The sequence below is a fragment of the Loxodonta africana genome, chromosome 1 (assembly GCF_030014295.1).
Source record: "Loxodonta africana isolate mLoxAfr1 chromosome 1, mLoxAfr1.hap2, whole genome shotgun sequence".
NCBI classification, from domain to species: Eukaryota; Metazoa; Chordata; class Mammalia; order Proboscidea; family Elephantidae; genus Loxodonta; species Loxodonta africana.
The window spans coordinates 216676733-216696520 of NC_087342.1; the positions used below are offsets into that span (position 1 = coordinate 216676733).

Below are 19788 nucleotides of genomic sequence, written 5' to 3' on the forward strand. Positions count from 1 at the left end.
AGTGGCTGGAAGGCAGGTTCTGGACCTAATCCCCCAGAGTGTTAATTCCCACTCCACCTTGAACAGTGACGTCTCGGGCAAATTAGTGTTTTGGTGCCTCAATTTCTTCTTCTTTAAGATACTGGGTAATACTACTTTATATGTACAGATATATGGATACATATCTGTTATATAGTAACCAAACAACCAGTTGCCATGGAGACCCCAACTCAAGGTGATCCCATCTGTGTCAGTAGAACTGTGCTCCATAGAGTTTTTAATGGCTGATTTTTTGAAAGTAGATTGGCAGGCCTTTCTTCCGAGGTCCCTCTGGGTGGACTTCAAGCCAACTTTTCAGTTAGCAGCCTAGCTCATTAACCCTTTGCACCACATATGTTAAGCTCCCCGTAAATATTTGCTGATAAGCTTTGGGTTTCAGTGGCACAATTCAAACTGTTGGAAAATTTTCCTCCTAAAAATCAAAGGTCCTTGTGACATGGTGTGGTGATACAAAGGTAAACGTGATGTAAATACTTGTATTTCAAAACTGCAGCAAGGATCTAGTATAAAGGCATGAATTCACTTAATCCCTTCGGCTGAATAAAATGGGTTCGGGAGGACTTGAGTCCTCGTGGCACAGTGGTTAAAGCGCTTCACTGCTAACCGAAAGGTCAGTGGGCTGCTGCTCTGTGGGTGAGGTGTAAAAAAAAAAAAAAAAAAAGGTCACTGCCATCGGGTCGACTGCAACTTATAGCGACAACCCAGGAAACCCTGTGGAGCAGTTCTCTTTCCTGTAAAGTCGCTCTGAGTGGGAAGAGACTCCTCGGTATTTTTTTTGACAACTTCATGAAATTCGCCCACATAGCCACAAGGGGGCACTGTGAGCCTGCTTTGGCGAGGAGAGGCGTGGAGTAGCGCCGGGCGGGGAGGGCGGGGCGCGTCCGGCATGCCAGCGCCTGGCGCATCTGAACCTAGTAGGGGTCCACATCTCTAACTCGGGCTCAGGAAGGGGCTCCCGGGTGACCCAGGACTTGGGCCTCATGGAGCCCCCTCAGCTCTGTGCACTCGTCTCCCTTCAATCCCAAATCTACCGCCCTTCCTGGCAGGTATTCTTAACTTGGGACCCGTGGTCCCGGGGCTTTGGGAACCCAGAAGCCCCGGTAACGATAGAGAACATTTTGGGGTGCACCTACAATGGGCAGTTTTTTTTTTGCAAAAGTCCCCCAAAGCTGTCATCTGATTTTTTAAGGGGAACGTGACCCAAAGGGTTAAATACTTTGATTTAGGGAAAGAGGGACCCCTGAAAACACCAAACACGCAGCAGTTGGTGAAACGACTCTGAAATCACCCTTTGTCCACCTCCTAAGACCGGGGCCAGAGTGTGGACGCCCCACGCGGGCCCCTTCAGGAAAAGGGTGTCCAGATCAGCTGCAAGGCCGAGTCTCCCTTCTCAGAGAAGACAACTTCACTTGGCCTGAAGAGGGGGTCAGACACTGGGGGAAATGTGGTCCAGTAGCTCGGTCTGTTCCACCTGCCGCTCGGGGCCCAACCCGCAGGTGGCGGCTCAGGCTTTGGGCACGATGGGGAAGCTCGGGTGATTTTGTCATTCTTTAAAAAGTGCCCTAGGCGGAGATGGCCAAGCGACCCCTTTAACCCAGCTGGGTCGCGGAGCCGGAGGAGAGAAAGTCGGTGCTGGCTCCCCGGACTCCAGGACTGAACGCCTCGTACTATCCCTGAGGGCACAGCCAAAGTCCCCCAGGGCGCCCGGGCAGAAGGAGGGGGGGGGGGGACCGGGGAGAGAAGACAGTGGGGACGAGGGTGAGGCGACCGGGCGGAACGCGTCGGCCGAGCAGATAGTACAACCCATCGCAAACTTTCACAGACCCGGGGGCCTGGGAAAAGGGGAGCCACGCCGAGCAGACACCGCGAGGAGGGCCGCGCGCAGCGCCCAGCCGCCCCCGCCTTGGTCTCACCGCCCGGCCGAGGCGCCGCCGCTCCGGGCACTGCGCGGGCGTCCCCGGAAGAGGCCGAAGCGCGGGGCTTGAGGACCGGGGATGCCAAGCGGATGGGAAGGGAGAAGGAAAACTTGACCGCCTTGCCTTGCCCACCCCCGCCGGCGGCGCGGACGTGCCCTTGAGCGGCCCGCGGGCGCGCACGCGGGAGTCCGGGAGCCTCACGGCAGAAGTGAGCGCAGCGCATTCCACGGGCTGGGGAAGTCGGCTCCAAAAGGACGGCAAAAAGCAATAAAAGGCAGCCGTGGATGCCCGCAGCTTAGAGGCCACCCTCCCCAGTGAGAGGACGACAGGGACTCGCGTTCGCGAAGACGAGGCGCTCCTGGGCGCCCGCGGAAGAGCCACCTCCCCGGCGTGGGGCGCGCGTTCCGTCGCAGACAGCAGAGCCAGGAGTCGCGATGCACCGCGCGGCCTCCGGCTGGCCCTGTTCGGGGACACTCCCGGGCGGCACGGCGCGGCGCTGACCGGCGCGGGTCCGAGGGGTGCGGTGCCCCGCCCGCCTCCGCCCTCCTCTGCGCCCCTCCCCGCGGCGGCGGCGGCGCATCCAGGGCGCGGGGAGCGGCTCGCCCAGCGCCAGTGCTGCGAGCTCCCGGCGGCGTGGGCATTCACTTTGCCTCCGGTACAGGCTCGCTTCCACGCGTCTTCTGATGGTTTGCGGACTCTGACCCTCTACTGTGCTTTAATAGGAAAACTTTGCTCCTATTTTCCTCCTTCAAGGAAAGGACTAAAAGTTCCAGGAACTGGTGCCGCCGTGTCGGCGGGGCTCCAGTCCCACCATGTGCACCAACATAGTTTACGAGTGGCTGAAGGCGCTGCAGCTCCCGCAGTACGCCGAGTCCTTCGTGGATAACGGCTACGATGACCTGGAGGTATGCAAGCAGATCGGGGACCCGGACCTGGACGCCATCGGGGTGCTGGCGCCCGCGCACCGCCGCCGCATCCTGGAGGCCGTGAGCCGGCTGCGGGAGCAGGACGCCGCCGCCGCCGGCCTTTACTTCACACTCGAGCCGCAGCCGTCGCCCGCCGACGCGGTCCCCACTGGCCGCCGGGGGGAGCCGTTCGGCGGCGCGGCCGGCCGCACCCAGGGACCCCGCGGGGATCCCCGCAGCAGGGAGCTGGTGAGCTACCCCAAGCTGAAGCTGAAGATCATGATCAGGGATAAGCTTGTCCGCGACGGCATCCACCTGAGCAAGCCCCCGTACTCCCGCAAGGTAAGGGGGTGCCTGGGCGGCGGGGGCACGCGGCGGGAGGGGACGCGGCGCTGCCCCTTTAACTGAGGCTCGGCGGCCCGGTACAGGTGACGACTGAGAGGCAAGGATGCTTTGGGTGTTCGGGTTTCTTTTCTATTTTCTTTCTAGCGCTGTATTCCTTCCTTCCCGGTGTCTCCAGCTGTTGGAGGGACAAGATCCCAAATCCAGGTCATAACTCTAGGTCAAGTCTCGGCATCGCCTCCGGTGCTCACCTGTCGGGAATTGGCCTCTCAGTGCTCCTGGCAGCAAAGGGGGATTCCCAATGATTTCTGTAGCACTGTTTTGGTCTGAAGGGTTTGGAGAAGAAGGGTTAATACCCACGTGAGTTTCAACTCTCCTTTTCTCTTTCTTTTCCCTGTTTGAGAAACTCCCAGGGGAAGCAAGTGAAGCCGCTTTTAAGAGTGAGGAAACAGGCCCTGTTGCTCTCTGTTCTATAAAGTCAGTTCTCAGCTTTGCTGCAACTTTGGAAAGTGTACCATTAACATGAACATTCGGGGAGAGGAGAGTTAAGGAAACACATGCTAGTTAGCCCACTTGAAAAAGCTTCCTTACACTTGAGTATACAAGGATGTAATGAAGTGCCAAGGACAATAGGGCCACTCATGGAGTATTTCAGAGGTCTGTGCTGGGTCAGGGGTCTGGTTTATTATTAGTCCAGGATGACTTAAAGCAGGTACAGCTGTGGCTTCTAGAGGGAGCCCTGGTGGTGCAGTGGTTAAAGTGCTCCACTTCTAACCAGGTGGTCAGCGGTTCCAACCAGGGAGGATTATCCAATAGGCAAGGTAAGCACAGTATTGACCTTGCTTACCAGTCACACAATTTCACTTTTTTTCACCACATCAAAGATTCTGCTTCTAGGTAAGAGTGGCATCTATCTCTCTTCCTGCAGAATCAAAGCCTCTTTTCAAATTTACAGTCCCTGACAGGGATGGATTACCCAGCAACAAGGTAAGCACAGTCTTACTTGTGCTAATGTGGTGAAAAACATGTGAGATTGTTCACTACAAATTAGGAAGTAAGCACAAATAAGCCGGTGTTTACCTTGCTTATTGGATACTCCACCCCTGTTTGGAACCAGCCGCTCTGCTGGAGAAAGATGTAGCAGTCTGTAGCAGTCAGCTTTCATAAAGATTTACAGCCCTGGAAACCCTATGGGGTAGTTCTACTCTTTTCTATAGGGTCGCTCGCTATGAATCAGAATCCAGTCAAGGGCAGTGGGTTTGGTTTTGGTTTTGGTGGCTTCTGGAAGGGCCTAGTGGACCCATATTTGGGAGGAGAGGACAGAGCATAAGGAAATGTGATTTTCTCCTCCAGGATAGCCTCAGGGAAGGGACTGGAAGTTATCACGGCTGCTCTGTGCGGAAGGCTGAAATGTGGACTTGGGTACTGAATACAGTAATTAAGTAACAGAAAATCCGATTTCAGACAAGAGGTCTGTCTCCAGCTCAGTCTGTTCAGTTGGGTTTCTGCAGCCCTTCAGGTAGAGGGTCCTGACTTTAAAGAGAGCAGACAGCATAGGTAACCCCCCAAGCCTGCCTGGCAGTTACACTGGAACACGAGAGCCTCAGCGTGAAAATTGTGACATAAGGAGGAAACGATGGCAAAGATACTGGGTGCAGCTGTCAGGGAAAGTAAACACAGTGCTCCAAAAGGGAAATGGAGACAGGCTAAGTGTTGTGTGGTCATCGTGGGGCGCTCACTGGCTTCCTAGTAAAGGTAACAGTGCCTGAATCTACGGAATTTCAAGGGGAAGCTTTGTAAAAACTAGCTAACAGTACGAGTGGAGGAGGGCATGAGGAGCTTAAGTGTTTGTTAGCCACCTCTTCTCTTGCAGATAGGAAAGGTGATTCAGATAACTTGCTTGAACTTATAAATTGGTTTATGAAGACTGTAAAGAGGGCAGGTTAGGAGGGCTGCTTGCCCCAAGTGAAACTCATGTTGCCCACTCTGACCGTGTTACTACTGACTTTTGGCCAAAGCAGGAAAACAGAGAGAATGTAGTAATCTTTGCAGGTAGAGGCAGGAGACGCCTAATTTGGACAGAGGGACTCCTATAGTCACTATAAAGGTTAGTTCCTGGAGTCAACAGTTCAAAGGAGCTGGAGGCCAGTTTGACATTTGCTGTTAGCATCCCAGCAAGGGGCTTAGGACTGAAAGAACGGGAGTACAGAAGGACAGGCCAAGAGCAAGGTGTGTCACTAGGTTCATTCTTCAGGAAAGGTGCCGTATGGCTGGGCTGAGAGGGCAGAGGAGGGTGTGGACTAGAGGTGAGAGTGGTGTGCCTGAAGTAACAAACTTGGGTTCTGATTCTTAAAAAAGAAACACAGGCCTATGGACCAGGCCTGGAAGCAGATTTTAAGGACGTGGGATGTCTGAGCACGGCAGTGAGCGATACTGGAGTGCACATGGAGTACAGTTTATATAAGAAAATTTTAACTTGCCTTGTCGTACCATTTCCTTTCCATGTAGGGAGCTTTGGCAGCACAGTGGTTAAGAGCTATGGCCAGCTGTGGCTGCTAACCAAAAGGTCAGTAGTTCGAATCCACCATCTGCTCCTTGGAAACCGTATGGGGCAGTTTTACTCTGTCCTATAGGGTTTTGTTTTTTGTAGGGTCACTATGAGTCAAAATTGACTCGGTGGCAACGGGTTTAGTTTTTTTTTTTTCATGTAAAGTATTATTTAAGCCAACTTTTTTTCTGTATAAACCCTGTAACAAGAATGTTTGCTAATGAGGATAGATCTCATTCAGTTTTTCTACATATCTAATTCGACCTCTCCGACTAAATGAATGGTTTAAATGGGGATGGAAGCCTTCTCATTACCTCCTTCATTAATTCTCCAACTGGGGACTAGAAAATTGGAGCTCACAAACTTTATTATAAGAAAGAGTAATCATATTACTCTATGTTCATATACTTGTCATAAGAAAAATACATTTGGAAATAGGAATTAAAATATAATAAATGCACATGAAATTGAGCACCAGAGTGTCTAGTGCCTGGTCATGTTGATCATTCTAAATTTGTTGCTTATATGGAAGTTGTCTCTTAATTTTGGATTTAAAATTTTTTAAGAGTTGGTTTTCTGATGCAGCTTATTTCTTTGTGAACATCGTAAGGGTTTTTTCTTTTTAAGATGTGATTCACATTATGCTGTCTCCAAAGACCTTGACCCTATCATGATCAGAATGTGCAGTAGTCATGGGTGCCATTTGGAATTCTTCTCCTTAAAGCGGCTTTATTGGGAACTTTGTGGGTGTTACACTGAATAGCCCTCATTTCTCTGTCTGACCATCTGATACCAGTGAGGGAGAGAGAGAGAAGGATTAGAGGCTTAGGAGAATGTTGTGTTCATATACGAATGTTAGACATTATATGGTGTGTATAGCTAGAAACCAAAAAACCAAACCCATTGTCGTCAAATCAATTCCGACTCATAGTGAGCCAGTAGAACTGCCTCACTGGGTTTCCAGGGGGCGGCAGTGAATTCGAACTGCTGACCTTTTGATTCGCAGCTGAGATCTTAACCACTGTGCCGCTAGGGCTCCGTTTATAGCTATCACTAAGTATAAACGTTAAAAACAAAACAAAAACTTCTTGCGGTCGAGGTGATTCTGGCTCATAGTGACCCTATAGGACAGAGTAGAACTTCCCCAAAGGGTTTTCAAGGGGCTGTAACTTTTATGGAAACAGACAACCACATCTTTCTCCCGTGGAGTGGCTGGTAGGTTCCAACTGCTGACATTTTGGTTAGCAGCTGAGCATTTAACCACTGCACCACCAGGGCTAACCATACTGCCATAGAATGCACCCTCAGCACTCTTGAATTTGTAATAGTATTACAGGGTATTCGTGATGTTTTATGGAGTCCCAGGGAGTTTGGCAGTGCTGTGACTTGGGCCGTGGTGGGTGTGAATGGTGTGGGGAAGTAAAGGTATTTTATTTTCTAGCCATCTTAGAAAAGCACAAAGTAGGACCTGGGGTAGATAGCAGATAGAGTGAAGGCTTCTGAGAAGTATCTCCTTGCCACATCCTACCAATTAAAATGGTTCTAGTTAGTAATAACCTTATTTAATAATGCCATGGGAGTGTTAAACTTCACCCACACCTTGGTATGTAATTTTAAGTTACAAGACTCTCCTGGAATAAGGCTATTTGTGGAGATTTTGGAAAGATGGCGTAGGATGAAGGAATTTGGAGAGCGAGAAAGCAAAAAAGGCTTGTGTGTCTGGGGCCAGGGTGGAGAGGTAGAAGAAGTATTTAGAAAGGAAACAGAGAGCTTGGAAAAGATATACTTTGTGTCCTTTGGAATTTTGCCTTGGATCTTGGCAGAAGATGAAATGACAATAAACATTCCTCCCTTCTGAGAATCCTTCCTGCCTTCACGAAGTTACCAGAGACAGAGTGAAAGCTGGCGAAGGCCAGTTTTCCCAAACTGAAGCCTGTATCCTCACATAGCCTCAGCCTAGGCAAGCGAAGGTCCTTCTAGGCTTTCTGTCTTCGTCCCGGATTGGAACACTGTGGAAAGAAGGAGAGACAAGGGCTTGGTTGAAGGTGGGGCAGACGTTTTCCTCATACTCCTTACAGTGTGTTGTTGATGGAGTTTCCGCTTAGGTGGGTGCTCAGCCCTCCATCCATTCATCCTCCCATCCACTTAACAAACTTTAAGCATGTGCAGTGCATATGGTAGGCCCAAGGATTACGGCAGTGAACTAGATAGACATGGTCCCGGTTTACAATTTAATGAATGTGTACGTGGAGGGTCTAGCCCAGTGTCAGCCATGTAGTAGGTATGCCATATAAAAGTTGAATATCATTTCCACAAATACCAGGGGTGTGAGAATTTTGCACTTGTATTTATTTCAAATGTTAACAAATATATCAGACTAATGCCTGACTCCTGGTAAGCACTCACCTATGTCACCTCCTATTATCCCCATACCTGGCTTTGCTTGGACACTCGGCTTCCGTAGTTGTGTGTCGGCTGTGTACAGAAGAGCCCTCTGGCCCAGTCTCATTGCTGATGTATTGCCAGTGTTTGGTAATACATCAGTGGTAGACTTTTAGTACGAATGGTGCCCTGTCATTTCTATGTGCCTGAAGATACAGTAATGCAAATGATTTTTAAAACTATACACATTTCAGAATTTAGATATTCACAACCAGGTTGTAGTCTTCAAAACAGTCACTTGGAAGTGATACTCCATCAGTACTCATGCAGTAGTTCTCATGTTACTCAACACATTTCTGAAGCTCCCCTTACTGAATTTCCTCTGGTGCCAGTGGAGAACATTCTTTGGAGTATCTCCGGTAGTGACAAACCTTCATTTTTCTAAGGTGGATCTGGTTTGGAAATAAACATTTAAAGTAATTTGAAATGAAATCATGGAGTTAAGACTAGTGACATTCAGTAAAATGTGAAATGGAAACTGGAATCTGACAACAGAATGATGAATTTTTAAGGGGGGTATGTATGGTTTGTAAACTGGTTTTTGTATTTTATGTTATATATAATCCATTTCCTAGTTTTGAACCCTTAAAAATACATTCTTTGTGTGTATCCATGTTTGCAAATATGAAAATTACCCAGAAAGGCTTTCCAAAACACAGAAGTCAATTCCGTGTTTATCTATGTCATGAATTGAATTATGTCCCCCCAAAATGTATATCAGTTTAGCTGGACCATGGTCCCCAGTATTGTGTTGTTGTCCTTTATTTTGTGATTGTAATTTTATGTTAAAGAGGATTAGGGTGGGATTGTAACACACTTACTAAGGTCATATCCCTGATCCTATGTAAAGGGAGTTTCCCTGGAATGTGGCCTGTACCACCTTTTATCTTACAAGAGATGAAAGGGAAATAACCAGAGACCACCAAGAAAGCAGTGCCCGGAGCAGAGAGCATTCTTTGAACCCAGGGTCCCTGCGTGGAGAAGCTCCTAGTCTGAAGGAAGATTGATGAGAAGGCCCACAGAGAGAGAAAGCCTTCCCCTGGAGCTGAATTTGGACTTTTAGCTACTTTACTGTGAAGAAATAAATTCCTCTTTGTTAAAGCTATTCACTTTATTTCTGTTACAGCAGCACTAAGGACAATGTACAAAGAGCAAGGAGCCAGTTGTGCACCTTCCCAGAGGTAATTAGCGTGAAGGTGCCTACAGGGGCGGCATTAGGTACACTGTACACAGATACTAGGTAAATGGCGCTGCAGGAGGTGGGTTAATTGCATTTGTGTAGTGTGAAGGCTGGCTGTTCATTGGCTTGCCCTGCTCTTCTTAGAAAGCTCTCTTCTGTACACTGCCATGCAGCATCTCAAAGGAGTATTAGTTGTACTCATTCTCCCTCCTTACTCTTTTGAGTGACGAATGGGCAGCGTGAGGGAGTTAAGCTCCACTCATGAACCTTGTCTGCTCCTAGGTGGGTTGTCTAAGGTGTACCACGAAAAATAGAAATGTATTTTGATAAAAGTGCAGTTCTTTTCAGATTACGTAAACGCTTAGATTCTGATTCACCAGAAATGTGTTTGGAAATAAATATTCCTGAAGCAAGATGAGTTAGATGACATGGAAATGACCAAGGCTGGCCCTTGAAATCAGCAAGAGAGCCTGAGGTGTTGGGAAGAACAGTGCCTGGGGCGAGGGAAAGCACACCAGGACCCTCAAGTTCACAGCTGGAAACAGCATTGAGTTCTTGGATACAGCAAAGGGTTATTGCTACTCCTACTTGAGTTGAAAGGTTTTTACCAGTTATTTTCTAAGGTCTGTGAGTAAATTTCTGTTTTAGATAGACCACTGATTGGAAATTGGGGAGGCCTGGGAGGAATAGGAAGGGAATCCTTGTTTTTTGGTCAATGTAAAAACTATTAAGGACAAGTAACTGGATCATGCCAGAAGGCCTTAAGCATACTATCTGTCTTACATACAGACTAAGTGACATCTAATAGTTTAAAGAGATTTCATTACAGCTTCTAATTGAAATAAATGGTCCGGTGCACTCTAAAATGCTCACTGTTGTGTTTCCATAAAGTTATAAATATGAACAAAATCAGACCTACATCATTTGAAATACAGCTAAAAAATAAGAAAAATCCCTGGCATCTGTTCTCTATTGCCAGATTTTAATGAACAGATTTTCTGAATTTTAAGATGTTTCCTCTAGATATACTATAACTTTATTATAAAACTGGAGACCTGTCTATTGTATTTGTCACGCAGCCTGTTACCGTTTTTAATACCCCCACCTCTATTTGACAAGATTATTTAAAGCAATAGTTGTGTAATAGTACACCAGACCAGAAAACCAAACCTGTTGACCCTGAGTTGATTCCAACTCCTAGCGACCCTATAGGACAGAGTAGAATTGCCCCATAGGGTTTTCAGGGAGCAGATGGTGGATTTGAACTGCTCACTATTTGGTTAGCAGCCATAGCATTTAGCCACTATGCCACCAGGGTTTCCATAATAGTCCACAGTAATCATTATTTTCTTGATTTCTTCTTTTAGGTCTAAAGCAGGTAATAATTAAAATAAAGATTAAATTGCAGTTTTAAAATATTCAGTAAAATTATTTCATCTATGATCATATTATTATCAAACTATAATAATACACCTTGCAGTTTGTACTGTTTCACTGTTTTAAATGTTCAACACAAATACAAATTTCAGGTGGTCACATAAGAATAAAAGAATTGGAGTAACTTCAGTTTTATTTCTTCTTTTTTACAAATCACCCTGCTATCCTCACTGTTTATCTCAGATCTGCTGTTTGTCACTGGCCTATGTAGATCCGCAAAGAGACACGACTACCTCAGACTCTTAACAAGTTTCCAAATGGGGACCAACTGTGTAACTGGGAGTTTTCTGAATTAACGTCAATGTAGAATACAATGCTTATTAAAGGAAGAGGAACAAGATATGCTAATTTGAAGCTAATAGACATACTATAAAAACTCAACCGTAACTGCAGCAATTAGAATTTAGGCCAGCGCAAAGATTTTTTTCAGGGAGGTGTGTTTTTATCACTGACATTGTTTAGAATTGGCAGTAGGGAATGTTGAAAATAAAAAGTTGACTGATTTGTAGTCCATTCTTTGCAGTTTTTAAACAGCCGCTTATTGCTTGCATCTGGGGTGAATCCTTCCCTCCACCTTCGCAAACGTAAAATGTGGTTATTTTAGTTCAAGGGAAGTTTTTTCTTCTGTAAAATGATGCCAGTATCTACCTCACAGAATTCAGTGTCACAATACACGTTAAATCGTTTTGTAAATTCTAAAAGAACTTTACAGATGTAAGGTGTTCTTATGGATAGTGAATAAATCATGCTTGTAATAAAATTTAAAGCAAAATAAAATTTCTGGTTGCAAAGTAAACACATTCATGTGAGAAAATTTAAGTAACGGGAGTATGCAAAGAAAAAATTTAAAATGGCCTGTATTTGACTTTTTAATATTATCCTATATTTCTTTAAAAATTATTTATGTGTAAAAATATGTGTTGTTCATATACACACAATATACATATATAAATGTATCACACTGTGTGTGAATAGGGGTAACGCCATTCCCATGTCAGCAGATATGACTTGAAAAATGCCTTTAATACCAGGGCAAAATTTCACAGTTGTGACTCTTTATAATTATGTATTGCCTGTTCATGGTGTTTGCCAATTTTTTTTTCTACTGGTGGTAGACTATTTCCAGATGCTTTGCAGGAATCCTTTACATATTGTATAGTGTTATTTTATATACTATACTTTTATGCATTATGTATTATTGATCATATAGGTTGCAAACATTTTTCCCAGAATGTGGTTTATCTTAGAATTTTATGGGTTTTTTTTTTTTTTTGATATCCGAAGTTTAAAAACTGTTGCGTATTCCACTCTACTAGTCTTTTTTTTTTTATAGTGATTTCTTTGAAAATGAAGGACTATAGGAATTACAGACTGTATTAGTTTTTTTATCACTGCTATAACAAATTATCGCAAATTTAGTGGCTTAAAACAATATGAAGTTACTTTCTTACACTTCTAGAGGTCAGAAGTCCAAACTCAGTTCCACAGAGAACTAAAGTCAAGGTGTTGGCAGGGCTGGTTCCTTCTGGGTTCTGAGGGGGAGAATCCATTTTCTTGTCCTTTTCAGCTCTAAAGGCCTCCTGCATTCCTTGGCTGGTGGCTCCTTCCTTCCGTGTATATCACTCCAGCTTCTTACTTCCATTGTCACTTCTCTTACTCTGACAGTGAACCTCCCTCTTATAAGGGCCCTTGTGGTTACACAGGAAACCCTGGTGGCGTAGTAGCTAAGTGCTACACCTGCTAACCAAAAGGTCAGCAGTTCAAATCCACCAGGTGCTCCTTGGAAACCCTATGGGGCAGTTCTACTCTGACTTCTAGGGTTGCTATGAGTCAGAATTGACTCGACGGCAACAGGTTTGGTTTTCTTTTGGATGGTTACGTAGAGCCCTTTTAAATTATCCAGGATGCTCTGCCTATCTCAAGGTACTAATTTAATTGTATCTGCAAAGTTACTTTTACTATTAAAGTAGCATATTTACAGATTCTGGGAATTAGCACGTGGATGTCTTTGGGGGCCATTATTTAGCCTGCTGCATGCCTCAGAACTGAATTTCAATTCTTTACCATTTGTGTGGGCAAGTTATTTGCTCTTTCTAAACCTGAGTTGCCTTGTATATAAAATGGTGATTAGTATTATCTACTTCTCATTGCTGATGTCAGATGGATCCTGGCTGAAAGCAGAGAAAACCAGAAGGATGTTTACGTGTGTTTTATTGACTATGCAAAGGCATTTGACTGTGTGGATCATAACAAATTGTGGATGACATTGCGAAGAATGGGAATTCCAGAACACTTTATTGTGCTCATGAGGAAGCTTTACATAGATCAAGAGGCAGTTGTTTGGACAGAACAAGGGGATACTGATCGATTTAAACTCAGGAAAGGTGTGCGTCAGGGTTGTATTCTTTCACCATACCCATTCAATCTGTATGCTGAGCAAATAATACAAGAAGCTGGACGATATGAAGAGGAACAGGGCATCAGGATTGGAGGAAAACTCATTAACAACCTGTGTTATGCAGATGACACAACCTTGCTTGCTGAAAGTGAAGAGGACTTGAAGCGCTTACTAATGAAGATCAAAGACTACAGCCTTCAGTATGGATTACGCCTCAACATAAAGAAAACAAAAATCCTCACAACTGGACCAATGAGCGACATCATGATAAACGGAGAAAAGATTGAAGTTGTCAAGGATTTCATTTTACTTGGATCCACAATCAACAGCCATGGAAGCAGCAGTCAAGAAATCAAAAGACGCGTTGCATTGGGCAAATCTGCTGCAAAGGACCTCTTTAAAGTGTTGAAGAGCAAAGATGTCACCTTGAAGACTAAGGTGCGCCTGACCCAAGCCATGGTATTTTCAATCACATCATATGCATGTGAAAGCTGGACAATGAATAAGGAAGACCGAAGAAGAATTGATGGCTTTGAATTGTGGTGTTGGTGAAGAATATTGAATATACCATGGACTACCAAAACAAAGAACAAATCTGTCTTAGAAGAAGTACAACCAGGATGCTGCTTAGAAGCAAGGATGGTGAGACTGTGTCTTACATACTTTGGACACGTTGTCAGGAGGGATCAGTCCCTGGAGAAAGGCATCATGCTTGGCAGAGTACAAGATCATCAGAAAAGAGGAAGACCCTCAACGAGGTGGATTGACACAGTGGCTGCAAGAAGGAGCTCAAGCATAACAAGGATTGTAAGGATGGCTCAGGACCGGGCAGTGTTTCATTCTGTTGTGCATTGGGTCTCTCTGAGTCGGAACCGACTTGATGGCACCTAACAACAAGGTTGTCGTTAGGATTCAAGTAGGTAATAAACCAAAAACCAAACCCATTGTTGTCGAGTCAATATTTGACATATAGCCATCACCCAAGGCATCTTGATAATATTTATAGCATTATATATAGCTTTATCATTGTGAAGTCATTCTTTTTTTAAAATTCGTTTTATTTTTTGTTGTGGTTGAGAATATACACAGCAGGACATATACCAGTGCAACAATTTCTGCATGTACAGTTCAGTGACATTTTGCAGTTATTCTTAATATGGAAAACCTTATTGTAAAAATGGCTCGGGGGCGGCATCTGACCTCCTCTAACTTCACAAGGGGGAAGGAGATCAGCAGCCTAAGGCTGATTCCTATGAAGATGTGGTCAGGTATGCCTACTGTCTTCACCATCTTTATCAGTTCTGACACCAACCGTCCCTCCTGTGGCACTCTACTTCTCCGCTGGGTTTGATAATTCGTTGCAATGACCACATAGAACTCACAGACCTCACGATTATAGAGTTTATTAGGGAAGTAACAGGTTACAATTCAGGTTCACAAACACTCAAGCATACAGTTCTTCCATGAGGACAGCCTCTTTCCAGGTGTGCTCACAGGCATGCCTCTCCATGATCCTCATCCTCCACTGAAAGGTACTCAGCTTTCTTGCTCTGTGGCTCGGAAGCCCACTGCGCTGTCTCATGTAGGTCTCTTCTGCCAGTCTCTCTTTCCTTGGGTGGTGGTGGATTCCTCTCTCTTTCCCGCCTCTGGAGTGGCTCATTTCAAGCCCACTGGAATGGTAAAGCTGACCTTGGTGGGCCACAGTTACCCTGTTGGTAACTCACACTTAGCTAGAAAGATCACACACAAAAGTGATCTGTCACAGCACATTTTTCTGAAATTATTTCATGTCCTTGCCATCTGCTAAGTTGTGAGCATTTTTTTTTTTTTTTTTTTGTAATTTGAACGAACTCTTTAAATAATGACGATAATGATGGCAACATTTTCTCTTGTGTTATCTACTGAAAATATTTCGGTCAGTTTTTCATTTGCTTTTTAGGTTTTTCTCTTTGTTAAAAATTTTTAAATAGAATAGTATAGTTAATCAGTCTCTATCTCTGAGATTGCTTTTACCCTTAGAAGCGCATTTTCTAGTTCAAAATCAGCAATTATTTACTTAACATTTCCTATTAATTTTTATGGTTTCATTTTTACATTTATCTCGCATTTAATCCTTCTCAAATTCATTTTGGTGCCAGATATAAGGTAAAGCTTTAATGCTTTTGTTCTCGGAGTAGCTAATTTTACAAAAAAATCTTAAAATCTTTTTCCTTTCACATTGGTTCACATCGTTGTTTTTGTTCTTAGGTACTGTCAAGTCGGTTCCGACTCATAGTGACCCTGTGCACAACAGAATGAAACACTGCCCGGCCCTGAGCCATCCTTACAATCATTGTTATGTTTGAGCCCATTGTTGCAGCCACTGTGTCAATCTACCTCGTTGAGGGTCTTCCTCTTTTCCGCTGACCCTGTACTTTGCCAAGCATGATGTCCTTCTCCAGGGACTGATCCCTCCTGACAACATGTCCAAAGTATGTAAGACGCAGTCTCGCCAGTCTTGCTTCTAAGGAACGTTCTGGCTGTACTTCTTCCAAGACAGATTTATTCGTTCTTTTGGCAGGCCATGGTATATTCAATATTCTTCACCAACACCACAAGTCAAAGCCATCAGTTCTTCTTCGGTCTTCCTTATTCATTGTCTAGCTTTCATATGCATATGATGTGGTTGAAAATACCATGGCTTGGGTCAAGCGCACCTTAGTTTTCAAGGTGACATCTTTGTTCTTCAACACTTTGTAGAGGTCCTTTGCAGCAGATTTACCCAAATGCAATATGTCTTTTGATTTTTTGACTGCTGCTTCCATGGCTGTTAGATCCACAGTCAACAGCCATGGAAGCACCAGTTGGTTCACATAATTCCTAAAAACAAAACAAAACATCACAATCGATTGTGACTCTTAGCAGCCCTACAGGACAGAGTAGAACTTCCTCATAGGCTTTCGAGGGCTGTAATCTTTAAGAAACCAGATCACCACATCTTTCTCCTGAAGAACGACTGGTGTATTCGTGGTTAGCAGCCGAGTGCTTTAACCACTGTACCACCAGGGCTCCTTACATACTTCCTACATCATATTTTAACTTTTTTTGTGTTGATATAGTGATTGGTATGTTGATTCTTAATACTGTAGATTTATAATTCTTAATATATTTCCATTCCAAATAGGCCAAGTGGCTCTGATTTTTTCTTTTAAAAGTTTTTTTTTTTTTTTTTTTTTTTAAAGCTATTGTTAACCTTTTAGTATTCCGGATGAGCTTAAGGGTATTTTTTTTCTTTCTTTGTCAAGATTAGAAAATTTCCTTTTATTCTGGCTTTTTCATAATATTTTTTACATGATTAATAGATATTATACTTTATTAAATGCCTTGTTTGTAACTACTAAAATGATTATGCAATTTTCTCCTTTATTCTTTTAGTATATTGAATCACATTGGTAGATTTTCTGATGCTTAACTTTTCTTATATTCCTTGAATAAACCCAATTTGATTGTATGTTTTTTTTTTTTAAATAATTTTTATTGTGCTTTAAGTGAAAGTTTACAAATCAAGTCAGTCTGTCACATATAAACTTATATACACCTTACTACATACTCCCATTTACTCTCCGCCTAATGAGTCAGCCTGCTCCCTCCTTCCAGTCTCTCCTTTTGTGCCATTTTGCCAGTTTCTGACTGGCAGGAGATGCCAACACAGTCTCAAGTGTCCACCTGATACAAGTAGCTCACTGTTCATCAGCATCTCTCTCCAACCCATTCTCCAGTCCCTTCCATGTCTGATGAGTTGTCTTCGGGAATGGTTCCTGTCCTGGGCCAACAGAAGGTTTGGGGACCATGACCGCCGGGATTCTTCTAGTCTCAGTCAGACCATTAAGTCTGGTCTTTTTATGAGAATTTGGGGTCTGCATCCCACTGTTCTCCTGCTCCCTCAGGGGTTCTCTGCTCTGCTCCCTGTCAGGGCAGTCATCGGTTGTGGTCGGGCACCATCTATTTCTTCTGGTCTCAGGATGATGTAAGTCTCTAGTTCATGTGGCCCTTTCTGTGTCTTGGGCTCATAGTTATCGTGTGACCTTGGTGTTCTTTGTTCTCCTTTGATCCAGGTGGGTTGAGACCAATTGATGCATCTTAGATGGCCACTTCTTAGCATTTAAGACCCCAGACGCCACTCTTCAAAGTGGGATGCAGAATGTTTTCATAATAGAATTTATTTTGCCAATTGACTTAGAAGTCCCCTTAAGCCATGGTCCCCAAACCTCTGCCCTTGCTCCGCTGACCTTTGAAGCATTCAGTTTATCCTGGAAACTTTTTTGCTTTTGGTCCAGTCCAGTTGAGCTGACCTTCTCTGTATTGAGTATTGTCCTTCCTTAAGGGTATTTTTAAATGCCTGTAAGAAAAATTCCGATTGGAATTTTGTTAGGAATAAAACTAAAAAAACAAAACAAACCCATTGCCATTGTGTCAATTCCAACTCAGTGACCCTATCGAACAGAGTAGAACTCTGCCCCGTAGGGTTTCCAAGGAGCACCTGATGGATTCAAACTGCCAGCCAGCCTTTTGGTTAGCAGTCATAGCTCTTAACCACTACACCACCAGGGTTTCCTCATTAGGAATAAGACTACATTAATTTTGAGTGAATCATTATATTTATATTGTACAGTCTCTATTCTGGTTATTTTATGGTTCTCTATTTAAGCAAATCTTTCATATTTTTAAATAAAGTTGAATTGTTTTCTTCATGTACTTACTATTAAGATTATTCTTATAAATGTTCCATATCCTATTTTGGGGTCTTAAGAGCTTATGGGCAGCCATCAAAGATACATCTACTGGTCCCACCCTGTCTGGAGCAAAAAAAGAATGAAGAAAACCAAAGACACAAGGGAAAGGTTAGTCCAAAAGACTAATGGACCACAACTACCACAGCCTCCACCAGACTGAGACCAGGACAACTAGATGGTGCTTGGCTACCAGCACTGACTGCTCTGACGGGGATCACGATAGAGGGTCCTGGACAGAGTGGGAGAAAAATGTAGAACAAAATTCAAACTCACAGAATAAGATCAGACTTACTGGTCTGGCAGAGACTGGAGAAACCCCAAGAGTATAGCCCCTGAACACCCTTTTAACTCAGTGCTGAAGTCACTCCTGAAGTTCGCCCTTCAGCCAAAGATTTAAAAAAAAAAAAAAAAAACCCATTGCCTTCGAGTCGATTCTGACTCATAGCGACCCTATAGGACAGGGTAGAAATACCCCATAGAGTTTCCAAGGAGTGCCTGGTTGATTTGAACTGCTGAGCTTTATGGTTAGTAGTTGTAGCACTTAACCACTGCAACACCAGGGTTTCTGATGGTATATACAATAGATTTTAATTTTTGTGTATTTACCTTCTTATAGAACATTTCATTGAACTATTCAGAAATTTTTTTCAGTATGTATTTTATTTTACGTATGTATTTTATAGATGCTCTATTATATACACAGGACAATTTTATCCTCTGCTTCAGTAATTATAGCTCATATTTCTTTGTTCTGGTCTTATCGCATTAGCTAGAATTTATATACAAAACCAGTTGCAATTCAGTCATTTCCAGTTCATGGCAACCCCATGTGAGTCAGAGTAGAATTGTCATCTATAGGAATTTCAATTGTCGATTTTTTGGAAGTAGATCACTAGGTGCCATCGAGTCGATTCCAACTCATAGTGACTGTGTACAACAGAACAAAACGCTGCTTGGTCCTGTGCCATTTTCATAATCATTGTTATGTTTGAGCCTATTGTTGCAGCCACTGGGTCAATCCATCTCATTGAAAAAAAAAAAATTTTTTTTTTTTTCCACATTACCAAGCATGATGTTCTTCTCTAGGGACTGATCCCTCCTGATAACATGTCCAAAGTATGTGAGATGAAGTCTCTCCATCCTCACTTCCAAGAAGCATGCTGGTTGTACTTCTTCCAAGACAAATTTATTTGTTCTTTTGGCAGTCCATGGTATATTCAATATTCTTTGCCAACATCACAATTCAAAGGCATCAATTCTTCTTTATTCATCATCCAGCTTTCAGATGCATATGAAGCGATTGAAAACACCATGGCTTGGGTCAGGCACGTTAGTCTTCAAGGTGGCACCTTTGCTTTTGAACCCTTTAAAGAGGACTTTTGCAGCAAATTTGCCCAATGCAATGCCTAGTTTGATTTCTTGTCTGCTGCTTCCATGGGTGTTGACTGTGGATCCAAGTAAAATGAAATCCTTGACAACATCATCATTTTCTCTATTTTTCGTGATGTTGCTTATTGGCCGAGTTGAGAGAATTTTTGTTTTCTTATGTTGAGATGTAATCCATACTGAAGGCTGTGGTCTTTGATCTTCATCAGTAAGTGCTCAAGTTCTCTTCACTTTCAGCAAGCAAAGTTTGTCACGTGCACAACGCAGATTGTTAATGAGTCTTCTTCCAATCCTGATGCCATGTCTTCTTCATATAGTCCAGCTTCTCAGATTATTTGCTCAGCGTACAGATATTTGCTCAGCATACAGATTCAATAAGTGTGGTAAAAGGATACAACCTTGATACACACCTTTCCTGACTTT

At 43.8% G+C, this 19788-nt stretch overlaps 1 protein-coding gene across 1 annotated transcript in view; it reads left to right on the top strand.

The window, feature by feature from the left end:
• The first annotated feature begins 2600 nt into the window (after positions 1–2600).
• SAMD5 (sterile alpha motif domain containing 5) overlaps positions 2601–19788 on the top strand; it is a 66193-nt gene continuing 49005 nt past the window's right edge. Inside the window, exon 1 of the mRNA XM_010588272.3 lies at positions 2601–3202. Within this exon, the coding sequence (XP_010586574.1) occupies positions 2768–3202 (435 nt within the window). The 5' untranslated portion in view covers positions 2601–2767. The remainder of the gene's footprint in view (positions 3203–19788) is intronic.